At 51.4% G+C, this 12775-nt stretch overlaps 1 protein-coding gene across 2 annotated transcripts in view; it reads right to left on the reverse strand.

Annotated features, from left to right (window-relative positions):
• ARHGAP19 (Rho GTPase activating protein 19) overlaps positions 1 to 12775 on the reverse strand; it is a 71850-nt gene that overhangs the window by 27885 nt on the left and 31190 nt on the right. For both annotated transcript variants that reach the window (XM_034776608.1, XM_034776609.1), the window contains exon 2: positions 8080 to 8345. In XM_034776608.1, the coding sequence (XP_034632499.1) occupies positions 8080 to 8345 (266 nt within the window). The remainder of the gene's footprint in view (positions 1 to 8079; positions 8346 to 12775) is intronic.

Below are 12775 nucleotides of genomic sequence, written 5' to 3' on the forward strand. Positions count from 1 at the left end.
TCAGTCTCCCGGGCAGAAGGTGTTAATTTTCCCCACCCCCGTTCCTGGCTTAGGTTACAGCTCAGGTAGCTTCCTTTAAGGGAAGTCCCACATCCCCACTGCAACCCCCCTGCAACATTCCCAGGTCAAATCTGCCCTGCTCCCTGCTCCGTCACATCTCTCCCCCCTTCGAGACTGAACTGAGCGGGGTCACTCTGACCAGTGACCTGGGGAAGTTCAGGGCTTCCTTTTCGGGACAACGCGTCCGCTATCAGGTTGTTACGTTCCTTCACATGGACCACGTCCATGTCATAATCCTGCAGGAGCAGGCTCCATCTTAGGAGCTTGGCGTTGGCTCCTTTTATCTGGTGCAGCCAGGTCAGGGGAGAGTGGTTGGTGTGCACGGTGAAGTGACGCCCAAAGAGATATGGCTCTAGTTTCTTGAGGGCCCACACCATGGCCAGGCATTCCTTCTTGATGGCCGCGTAGTTTTGCTTCCGGGGTAGTAACTTTTTGCTCAGGTACACGATGGGGTGTCTCTCCCCCTTTTCATTCTTCTGCATTAACACCGCCCCCAGTCCTGTGTCTGAGGCGTTGGTGAACACCATAAAGGGCTTGTTAAAGTCTGGGTTTGCCAGAACTGGGCCACTGACCAGAGCCTCCTTTAGCGCCCGGAGAGCCTTTTGGCACTTCTTGGTTCAGACCACTTTGTTTGGCTTCCCCTTCTTGCACAGCTTAGTGATGGGGGCGGCTATGGCGCTAAAGTGGGGCACGAACCTCCGATAGTACCCTGCCATCCCAATAAAGGCTTGGACCTGCTTTTTGGTTTGAGGAGCGGGCCAGTCTTTGATTACCTTCACTTTGGCTGGTTCCGGCTTTAGGCAGCCGCTTCCCACCCGGTGGCCTAGGTAGGATACCTCAGCCATCCCCACCTTGCACTTTTCCGGTTTTACGGTTAGCCCAGCCTTTTGGAGTTGGTCCAGCACTTGTCTAACCTGGGATATGTGGTCCTTCCAGGTTTGGCTAAAGACACAGATGTTATTGATATACGCCACGGCAAAACTCTCCATTTCCCTCAGTAGCTGATCCACCAGGCGCTGGAAGGTGGCCGGCGCTCCCTTGAGGCCGAAGGGCAGGGTCAGGAACTCATAGAGCCCCAGAGGGGTGACAAAGGCCGATTTCAGCCTGGCATCTGCATTTAGCGGCACTTGCCAATAGCCCTTTGTAAGATCCATGGTGGTAAGGTACCGAGCACCTCCCAGCTTGTTTAGGAGCTCGTCCGGCCTGGGCATGGGGTAGGCATTGGCTACAGTGATGGCATTGAGCTTTCGATAGTCCACACAGAACCGGATCGACCCGTCCTTTTTGGGGACCAGCACCACCGGCGAGGCCCAAGGGCTGGAAGACGGCTGGATCACCCCCAAAGCCAGCATGTCATTGACCTCTCTTTTTAGGTCCTGAGCAGTTTTCCCTGTGGCTCGGAAGGGGGAGCATTTTATAGGCGGGTGCGATTCTGTCTGCACCCGGTGGACAGTTAGATTAGTGCGTTCAGGCTGGTTGGAAAACAGCTGCTGGTACAGATGCAGCACCCCTCCGATTTCAGCTCGCTGGGCAGGGGTTAGCCGATCAGAGAGGGGAATTGCTTCCAGGGGGAAGCCAACTCTTGTTCCAGGGAATAGATCTACTAAAGGGTTATTTTCCTGCCCCTCCCACTGTTCACACACGGCCAACACCATATTTCCCCTGTCATAATATGGCTTCATTATATTTACATGGTACACCCGGTGGTGGTGTGCCCGGTTTGACAGCTTCACCACATAGTTTACCTCGTTTAGTTGCTTGACAACCTTGAAGGGCCCTTCCCAGGCGGCCTGGAGTTTGTTTTTTCTCACGGGGATGAGGACCATCACCTGATTCCCAGTGGCGAAGGCGCGGGCCCGTGCTGTGCGGTTATACCAGACCTTCTGCTTCCTCTGGGCTCTGGCCAGATTTTTCCTGGCCAGGCCCATGAGCTCGGCAAGTCGTTCCCGGAAGGTCAGGACATACTTCACCACCGACTCTCCGTCAGGAGTGGCCTTCCCCTCCCATTCGTCTTTCATCAGGTCCAGGGGCCCCCTTACCCGCCTTCCATATAGCAGTTCGAAAGGCGAAAACCCGGTAGACTCCTGGGGTACCTTCCTGTACGCAAACAGCAGGTGAGGTAAGTACTTGTTCCAGTTTTGCGGGTGCTGATTTATAAATGTTTTCAGCATTATTTTTAGCGTCCCATTGAACCTCTTCACCAGCCCGTTGGATTGGGGGTGATATGCTGAGGCCCAGTTGTGCCGGACCCCACATTTCTTCCACAAGCACCGGAGTAGGGCCGACATGAAGTTGGACCCTTGGTCCGTCAAGACTTCCTTGGGGAACCCCACTCGGCTGAAAATGGTCAGCAGCGCATCCGCCACAGTGTCTGCTTCAATGGACGATAAGGGCACTGCCTCGGGGTAGCGGGTGGCGAAATCTACCACCACCAGGATGTATTTTTTTCCAGACCGGGTCGTCTTGCTGAGAGGTCCCACTATGTCCATGGCCACCTTCTGGAAAGGCTTCTCTATGATGGGCAAAGGTCTTAATGCTGCCTTCCCCTTGTCCCGGGCCTTCCCCACCCTCTGGCAGGGGTCACAGGATCGGCAGTACTGCCGGACGTTGGTGAAGACCCCGGGCCAGTAAAAGTTCTGTAGCAGCCTCTGCCTGGTGCGCCGGATCCCCTGGTGCCCTGGGTCTCTGGCAGAGTCCTACCTCGATGCCAACTCATGTATCGGTGGTGCCAGCACACTGCGCACCAACGTCGAGGTGCTCAGCGTCGGCTTGCCTGACCTGGGGCTCAAGTGGGGATGGAAGGCAGCCTCCATCAGAAGGATCTTGAGGCCCTGATCCCTCTCTTTTTGAGTCCTAGGACGAAATCCCCTGCAGATCTTGCAGCTTTCCTTTTGGTGGCTCTCCCCCAAACATTTCAAGCAGGAAGTGTGTGGGTCACTCCTGGGCATAGACTTGCCACATGCTGCACAGGGTTCAAACCCCAGGGAGAGGGGGGCAGGGGGGCGTACCCCCAAACAAAAACTACTACAACTAACACTATCCAACTATTTACAGAAAAAGTTCAAGACTGCTAAAGAAGCGCTTGCCGAAGCAAGAGAGAACGAGCGTTCAAGATAACGAGTGTTCCAGCTAACTGTCACAGGTGGCAAGCAGGACCCGAGGTGGCGGCGGGTCAGCAGGGCCCATATTCAGCAGCGCGTCTCCAGGGGGCACCTGGACCGACCCGACGGGTACTGCTAGGGGAAACCCTTCCGGCTGCCATGCACGCGGCACACGCACGCCGAGCTGGAACAGACATGAGCAATCACTCGAAGAAGAATCAATGCTCCAGACCAGGCATGGCCAAGCTGTGGCTCATGAGGCACATGCGGCTCTTTTACAGTTAAAGTGCAGCTCCCAGAGCCCCCCACGAACCCCCCCCCCCCATTCTCCACTTACAGGACTGGCCAGGGGGGAGCTCGGGGCTTCTGCCCTGCAGTGGGAGGATGGGACTAGAGGCTTCTGCACTGCAGGTAGGGGGGCCTCAGACCAGGAGGTGGGCATCGGGGCAGAAGCCCCACACCCCAGCAGGCACCACCCTACGGGGCAGGTTGTGTGCGTCTTGCGGCTCTCAAACATCTGAAGATTATTGTATGCGGCTCAGAGGGTCAGTAAGTATGGCCACTGCTGCTCTAGGTGAATCCAATGAATAAAACCACCAAACAAATGAAGGAGGAAGCCTCATAAGACCTCCTTAAAAGGCTGACGACTCTCCTCTCAAGAGATCATCATAAGAGCTTTAAAGAGGCAGGGCTGCCTTCAAAGGAAGGTTAATTCAGAGCAATGAGGCACAGATACAGCTGCAGCTACTTGAGAGCAGCAGCCCACAGCTACGCCTGTTCGGTAGGCAGCTGGTCTAAATGGGACGCCATGGCTGATGGCAAGTGGGTATCGGGGTGCACAGATTGAGTTAATTAGTTTCTGCCCAGCTGGGTGGAGAGAGAAAACTTATGAGGAATGTCTGGGCCTGCCTTGACGCGTGGGTGGGTGACGTGGGCAACAGAGAAATACTTCTGGAAAGGCTGGCAAGTCCAGTAGGGCATAGTGCCAAGACTGTGCTGTGGGTGCCAACTAGCAATGAGAAAAGGCAGAGCATTTAAATAGATCTCAGAACATTTGAAGACTAAGGGCTAGATCCACAAAGGGACTTGGGCATCTACCAGCCTCTTAGGCGTGTAAGTCCAACATTTTGGCCCTACTGGCATTCACAGAACCCCAGCTCAGCTGCCACTTAACCTGTAGGTCCCTCTATTTCCCAGGCACCTATGTTTCTGCCAGTCAAGTCCCCTACATGCTTGAGTTTCCACTGCTGGGTACGAGCAAAACCACCTAAGTCCTGATGCTGCCGAGCTGCCTGGAGCCCTAGCTCACACCTAAGCTGTGATGGGATTCTCAAAGTAGACATTCCCCCATCTGTGGGCCTGATCCAAAAGGTATGAGCTGAGCATGACTAACCCACCCAAAAGACAGCAGGGACGAGAGTTTGGGGAGCAGGCATGTATTTTCCCCCTTTACTCAACTGTACAGTGGTTAGGGCACTCACCTCCGATGTAATACCCCCAGGTTTGTTATCTCCACTCTGCCGGACTTGGAGCAGGGACTCAAACCTGCCTTATCCCCACCCCGGGGCAGTCAGTCCCCAGACCATGGGATATGGGGTCAATCTCTCTCACTTTCTCTCTCACCCAACGAATGTTTAATTACATATACAAACACCGTCAGCAGGAGAGCTCCAGCCCGGATTGCTCACTAGCCAGATGGTTAGGACCCTTTCCTGGGGTGTGAAAGAGCTGGGTTCAAGTCCCTGCAGCTATTGGTTATAAAGGGATGGTCTCTCTTTCACGCTGGTTGGTTGTGTTCTGCCAGAAAGCCCTGATCTGGCTTAGGCGCCTAACTCCAGGAATCCTGAGTGGAAACGGGCTCTTCCCTTCAGCCCAGAGTTTGGCACCTGGGTAAAGGCCTGGTGAGTCTGAGCATTATTGTTTCTCAACAAAGCTGGTCCTCTGGCTTTCTATTTTCTCAGCCTTTAGTAACGCCCGGTTGTTAATATGAAAGGCCTACTGCGCCTGGGAAACTAAACCAAGGAAAACTGCAAGTTCTGAATGGAAGCTCAGAACCCTGAGAGGCAGAAGCTAGGCGCTTGGACCCCTTCAATTTGACTGATTGCATAGACCTGTCCAAGTCTGATATAACCCATCCAGTTAGACTCAGGGCCGGCTTTAGGCCAATTCCACCAATTCCCCCGAATCGGGCCCCGCGCCTAAGAGGGCCTCGCACCCAGTGGCAGGGCCGCCCAGAGTGGGGGGCAAGTGGCAGAGAATCCCTTCCCTGGCTAGAGGCGCCTTTTTAATTTTTACTCACCCAGCAGTGCTCCAGGACTTTGGCGGCACTTTGGTGGCAGGTCCTTCAGTGCCGCCAAAGACCCGGAGCGAGTGAAGGAACTGCCACCAAAGTCTAGGAGCGCCGCCCGGTGAGTACAAGCCCCACGTGGGTTTTTTTTACGGGTTTTTTTTTTTTAGTCATCCCTGTGGGGGCCCTGTCAAAACTGTTCGAATCGGGCCCCACACTTCCTAAAGCCGGCCCTGGTTAGACTGACCTCATTCTCAGAATGCCACTGTGACATTCCCCTCTGGTGTTATCTAGACCGGTGATCTGCTAGGTCACTCCAACCCTCGACTCTGGGAGCCAGCCTTACCCTGCTCTGCTGTGAGAACCCTCACCCCTGGGCTGTTCACGCACAGCCTCTGGCGTGTAAACTGCTCTTTGGATTGTGCGACCGAATTACACTAGCCAATATCTCCAGTCCCAGACACAACCCTAGGAACCTCCATCTTGCAGTGTCCAGTTGTGCCCGCTGGACGCTGCAAGCTTATATGAGTTTGTCAATTTAACAAAGAAATTGATATGTGCCAGGCATGTTCTCCCAAGGGGAGTCTGACACACTTCAAACCAGACGCTTCAGGTAGAATAAACCAACAGATTTATTAACGACAAAGATAGATTTAGTGATTATAAGTCAAAGCACAACAAGTCGGATTTGGTCAAATGAAATAAATGCAAAACACATTCTAAGCTGCTCTTAACACTTTCAGTGCCCTTACAAACTTAGATGCTTCTCACCACAGGCTGCCTGGTTGCCCTTCAGCCAGGCTCTGCCCTTTGATCAGCGCTTCTGTCGCTTGGTGGTGGTGTCTATAGATGGAGGTGGAAGAGAGAGGAAGAGCCTGGCAAACATCTCTCCCTTTTATCATGTTCTTTCTTCCCTCTTGGCTTTGCTCCCTCCCTCCCCCCTTCAGGGTCAGGCGAGCATTACCTCATCGTAGTCCCAAACTGACCAAGGGAAGGGGAGTGACTCCCTCGAGAGTCCAACAGATCCTTTGTTGCTGCCTACCGGCTAGTCTGCCATGGCAGCGCTAACATGCCTTGTGTGGTCACAGTGCCACTTCAACAAGGGGTGTCGCTCCCAGCGCTGGGGCACTGTTTACACTGGCACTTTACTGCGCTGCAACTTGCTGAGCTTGGGGGGGGGGGTGGTTTTTCATACCCCTGGCTGTTAATTGCCAGTGTAGACAAGCCCTAGGCCAGTGTCCTTTGTTCCTGTGAGGCTGGGCTGGGTTTGTCCCATACATGCCCTGATGAGGTGTGGACTGGCCCTCTGCTCTTGGAGAGTTTTTGTCTGGGCTGGTTTTAAGCCATGTGGACACATTTTCAGCCTCATAACTATATATAGGAATAACCTATAACCTTACTAACACATTGCTGTAACAACAATTACTATAACATCAATGCTCAGTGCATCACGAGCCTTCTGAAGACACCCGACGTGACAAACTTTGCATTAGACACCACACAATCATATTATAAAGATGAACATGGAGTTGCAGGGTATTCTCCCGAGATACACAACGGCACACTGGTCCTCTGGCTTTCTATTTTCTCAACCTTTAGTAACGCCCGGTTGTTAATATGAAAGGTCTACTGCGCCTGGGAAACTAAACCAAGGAAAACTGCAAGTTCTGAATGAAAGCTCAGAACCCTGAGAGGCAGAAGCAAGGCGCTTGGACCCCTTCAATTTGACTGATTGCATAGACCTGTCCAAGTCTGATATAACCCATCCAGTTAGAGACCAGCCTCATTCATTCTCAGACTGCCAGCTCTTCAGGGCAGGGAGCATGTCGTCACACATGTTTGTACTGACTCTGGCACAATGGGGCTGCCTTCTCATGGGGACTTGGGGGAGCAACAGGAATCTGAATACTCAATAAGACGACTTCCCCAAAAAAGGCTGGTTTCAGGGTAGCAGCCGTGTTAGTCTGTATCCGCAAAAAGAACAGGAGTACTTGTGGCACCTTAGAGACTAACAAATTTATTAGAGCATAAGCTTTCGTGGGCTACAGCCCACTTCTTTGGATGCATATAGAGGTATATATATCTCCTCAATATATGTTCCACTCTATATGCATCCGAAGAAGTGGGCTGTAGTCCACGAAAGCTTATGCTCTAATAAATGTGTTAGTCTCTAAGGTGCCACAAGTACTCCTGTTCTTTTTCCAAGAAAGGCTGATGCTTTGGGAATGACGAGAACAGATGCAACAATCTCCCTTCAGCTACCCTGGGGGTCAAACACCACAAATCAAGCAGAAACAAAAGGGGCGACCTTGTATTCACTGACTGCTAATTAGATGCACTCTTGGTTTGGCTCCTTCCTTCAGGCTAGGGCCCTAGTCTGGGATGACAGCCCCAGGGTGCCAGGCAATGAATAAACACAGAGAGACAGGCCCAGTCCTGAAGAGCTTACAATCAGAAGAGGCGACACAACAGGTGGATGCAACAAGGAGCACATGCAACATGCCTGGCTCCCAAGAGTGCTTAGAGAGAGTGTGTGGTATGTGGTATAGCTAATGGAATCTGATTCAGGACCTTCATGGTCCACATCAAACTATGGAGACAGCTGCCAGGCAGAGCACAGCGCCTACCTACCTTTACGCTTCAGAGACATTAGGGACCGAAAGAATCCAGAGGCTGTGCCAATGCCACCGGGCAGCTTGGGCTCCTCCTCCCCCATCAGCTGGGCCAACTCTGCTCCTGGCAGGTCGATGAGCCTGGTGATGTTGCTGACCACCAGCTCTGTGAAGACTTCAGGCTTCTCATGCCGCAACTTCTCCACAAAGAAGTCAGGGTTGAAGATGACCGTTTGCCCACGGAGGGAGGAGTCATTGCAGATGACAAACCTGCAGATGGCATCACTGGGAAAGAAAAGAAGACAGGTGGTAAAACATTTCCTCCAGAATTCACTCGTACAGCCAGTGTCCCCCCAAATCCCAGGCCTCCTGAGCAACCTCATGCTGGAAAAGACATCAACTCGCACTGGAGCTGCCAGTGTGTTCTTCAAAACCACTGCCTATCCCATGCTTGCTATTAATCAACAGCATGCGTAGCGTCAGCGGAGCTGGGACAACAGCTCTTCTTGGTTTTGTTTTTTAACGTTATAATTAACAACTGTACCCAAGACAAGATGCACAAAACAGTACAACTGTCTCACAACTCTGTCTAATGAACCTTGCCAGCAAGATTTCAGATCACTAAATGCCTCAGGATAGAAATCTCAGAGAAAGGGAAAAAGCCCCAAAAGCAACTATTTTAATCATTAACCAAACTTTAAACCTGAAGGCTCTAGTCACACTACCAGAGCAACTATCACTTGTGACAGTGAGCATATCCCCAAAGAATATACACCAGGTAACAAAAGCACAGCCACGCATGGAATGCTACAATGCAGCCTGCAACTACCTTTATCTTTAATACAAAGAAGGCCCACAGAAACCGCGTGCCCAAATGTACTCTGATCAAGATTAGGGACTAAACACTGGGACTGGATTCTCCACTAGCTGCACCTCTTACCAAAGACAAGGGCAGCTGGAATTGGCTTGATTTTATCTCAGGCGCTGCCTACATGCTCATGGCAAATTACTAGAGGGGTCCTACATTTAGGCAAAGGCGGGGTGTCTGCAAGGTACACATACACCTCTGACAGTCAGCATCCAGACAAATATCAAGACTTTCCTCTAGCTTTCACAAAGGTTCAAACTGGTAGCACAGCACCAAATGTGCACAGACATTTAATTCCCCAGTGGGGAGTGTTAAACATATTTTTTTCTGCTGTAAACCAATAATTACAAATAGCAACGAATGGAGAAGACAGAAAAAAAATCCCATACTACACACAGAAAGGTAACCTCAATCTACAATCTATTGTCTCCCTGTTATTTGTGAGCTTCAATAACTATGTGAACTATATGCATCTGTGACGTTATTGACATGAACTGCGACCGTATAGATCATTGTTACAAGCAAGGTCCTATAGTGGCACCAAATCTTGTACAAAGGAGGTCAAGTGGGGTGTCACGGAGTGTGGGGGAACTCAGGACCCTGCACCCCCGGCTTCCTGCGATTCACCATGACTCTCAGCCAGCCAGTAAAGCAGAAGGTTTATTTGGATGACAGGAATACAGTCCAGGACAGGTCTTGCAGGCACAGACAACAGGGACCCCCTCAGTTAGGTCCATCTTGGGGTCCCAGGGCATCCCAGCCCCCCTTGGGAGGTCAGAGCCATCTCTGCCTCCCAGCCATCTCTCCAGCCAGCTTCCAAAAACTCCCCCTTCAGCGACCCCTCCCACAGCCTTTGTTCAGTTTCCCGGGCCAAGGTGTCACCTGGCCTCCAACCCCTCCCTGGGTTCTCATGTTACACGCTCAGGTATTCTCCTTCGGGCAGTCTCCCATCCCCCAATGCAGACTATCCTAGCCCTGTCAGCATTCACAGACCACAGTAAGAACAGTCCCAGTTCGTCACATGGGGTGTCTATGGAAAGGTTATGATGTTATGGTTATGGTTATGATATCTGTATACAGGTATCATTTTGTATCTAATGTTATAAGTATTGGCTCTATCCTGTCTGTATTTCAAACTTGTGCTATACTTCTGGGCAACACCCCAGACAGGTTGTTATCAGTACAGCCTCGCCTGCTTGACGGCCCATTAAGAACCATCAGCTACACAACTGACCTATTGAGAGAAGGCAGATACACCTTATGACTCAGCCAGGCAGGGACATGCCTATGGACAGAACTCTGAAGCTTTCAAGCCATATGCTGGGCAGCTTGTGTTTGAAACAAAGGAAGCACAGGCCACATGACAAGAGACTATAAAAGGCAGCTGCATCTTCTCCATTTTGTCTTCAATCCTGCTTCTGACCTCTAGAGGAACTATGCTTGAAACTGAAGCTCTGAACAAAGGACTGAACGACCCATCCAAGCTGGGATGTTTGCACTCCAGAGACTTAATTGGTTTAAAATCAGCAGTAATCCCATCAAGCCTGAACTAAGAACTTTGCAATTGTTGTATGTATTTGATTCCATTTAACCAATTTTAACTCATCTATATTTCTTTCTTTTTATGAATAAACCTTTAGGTTTTAGATTCTAAAGGATTGGCAACAGCATGATTTGTGGGTAAGATCTGACTGGTATATTGACCTGGGTCTGGGGCTTGGTCCTTTGGGATCAGAAGAACCTTTTTTCTTTTACTGGGGTATTGGTTTTCATAACTATCCATCCCCATAAGGAGCAGTGCTGGTGGGGATACTGGGAAACTGGAGTGTCTAAGGGAATTGCATGTATGACTTCTGGTTAGCCAGTGGGGTAAAACTGAAGTCCTCTCTGTTTGGCTGGTTTGGTGTGCTCAGCTAGTAAAGGAACCCCAGCCTTGGGATGTGACTGCCCTGCTCTAAGCAATTTGTCCTGAATTGATACTCTCAGTAGCGTCCTGCCAAAGAAGAAGTGAGGTTTTTACTCACGAAAGCTTATGCCCAAATAAATCTGTTAGTCTTTAAGGTGCCACCAGACTCCTTGTTGTTTCTGCCAAAGGCAGTATCCCGTTACAGCATTTTTGACCTAAAAGGCAGAAAAAACAAACAGTTACCCACCTTTTCAATAACTGTTGTTCTTCAAGATGTGTTGCTCATGTCCATTCCATTCTAGGTGTGCACGCGCCCACGTGTGTGGTCAGCAGAGATTTTTGCCTTAGTGATATCTGTAGGGCCAGCTATGGCTCCCCCATGAGTGCCGCTCTCATGTGCTGGTGTATCAGGCACCCTATGCCTTTTTGGTTCCTTCTTGCTGACAAATCTGACAGAGGGGCAAGAGAGTGGGTAATGGAATGGACATGAGCAACATCTTGAAGAACAACAGTTATGAAAAGGTAGGTAACTGGGTCCCCCCCCCCCGAGTGCTTGCTCATGTTGATTCCATTCTAGGCGACTCACAAGCAGCACCAATCAAGGTGGGCTCAGAGTTCAGTCTTGCAGCTTGCAGCACTGCTCTGCCAAAGTTAGCGTCATCTCGAGCTTGCTGGGTCAGTGCAGAATGAGACGCGAGCGTGTGGACGGACAACCAGGTAGCGTCTCGACAGATTTCTTGGCTTGGTACCTGTGCCAGGAAGGCTGCCAATGATGCCTGTGCCCTAGTTGAGCGTGCCGTCACTATCGCTGGCGGATGCAGGCTGAAACCTGTGATCCAGGATGAGATCCTCTGAGCAGACATTGGGCAACCCTTCATCCTGTCTGCCACTGCAACGAACAACTGCGTTGACTTATGAAACGGCTTGTTCTATCTATGTAGAAGGCCAGCGCCCTCCGGATGTCCCAGGTGTGTAGCCTGCATTCCTCATCTGAGGCATGAGGCATTGGAATTAAGACTGGTAAGTATATGTCCTGGCCAGTATGAAATTGGGAAATGACCTTGGGCAGAAACGCGAGGTGCGGGCACAGCTGGACCTTGTCCTTGTAGAAAACCATACAGGGTGGCTCTGAGGCAAGCGCCCTGATCTCAGACACCCTACGGGCCGACGTTATCGTTACCAGGAATGAAACCTTCCAGGAGAGAACAGGGAGCCAAAGGCTCAAAGGGAGATCCCATGAGCCTTGACAGCACAAGATTCAGGCCCCAGGAAGTGAGGATAGAGCCACTCCAGACCCTTCAAAAACCACGCCGTCATATGGTGGGCGAAGATAGACCTGCCTTGGAATGGAGGATGGAACGCTGAAATGGCAGCCAGGTGGACCTTGAGGTGCAGCAAATAATCCAGGATATCCTGCAGCGGGGCCTCCGAGGCCTGAATACACCACTCCAAGGTCCAACATGTGAACCTTTTCCACTTCGCCAGGTAGGTTGTCCTGGTGGAGGGTTTCCTGCTGCCTAGCAAGACCTGCTGAACACGGGTCGAGCGTGTCCGTTCATCCGTGCTTAGCCACGCAGTAGCCAAGCCGTCAAGTGCAGCGCTGCCAGGTTCAGGTGCAACAGACTGCCGTGGCTCTGGGACAGCAGATCCGGCCGATGTGGCAGTTGTAGTGGGGCAGCTGCTGAAAGGCTCAGCAACGTGCCGAACCAGTGCTGGCGAGGCCACGCAGGGGCCACCAAGATAATCTTTGCTCTGTCTTGCTTGACTTTCACAAGGACCCTGTGAATCAATGGCACTGGCAGGAAGGTGTACATCAGCAAGGTATAGCCTTGAGATACTAATGTCCAGACCCAGCAGTCCAAGGTGACCCGCAACCAGGCCGAATGGTAGGGGTGAAGGGAGTTGAAGAAAGAAAACGGTGGAGCAGGGGAATTGACTGGG

The sequence above is a fragment of the Trachemys scripta genome, chromosome 7 (genome assembly GCF_013100865.1).
Source record: "Trachemys scripta elegans isolate TJP31775 chromosome 7, CAS_Tse_1.0, whole genome shotgun sequence".
Taxonomy (NCBI): Eukaryota; Metazoa; Chordata; order Testudines; family Emydidae; genus Trachemys; species Trachemys scripta.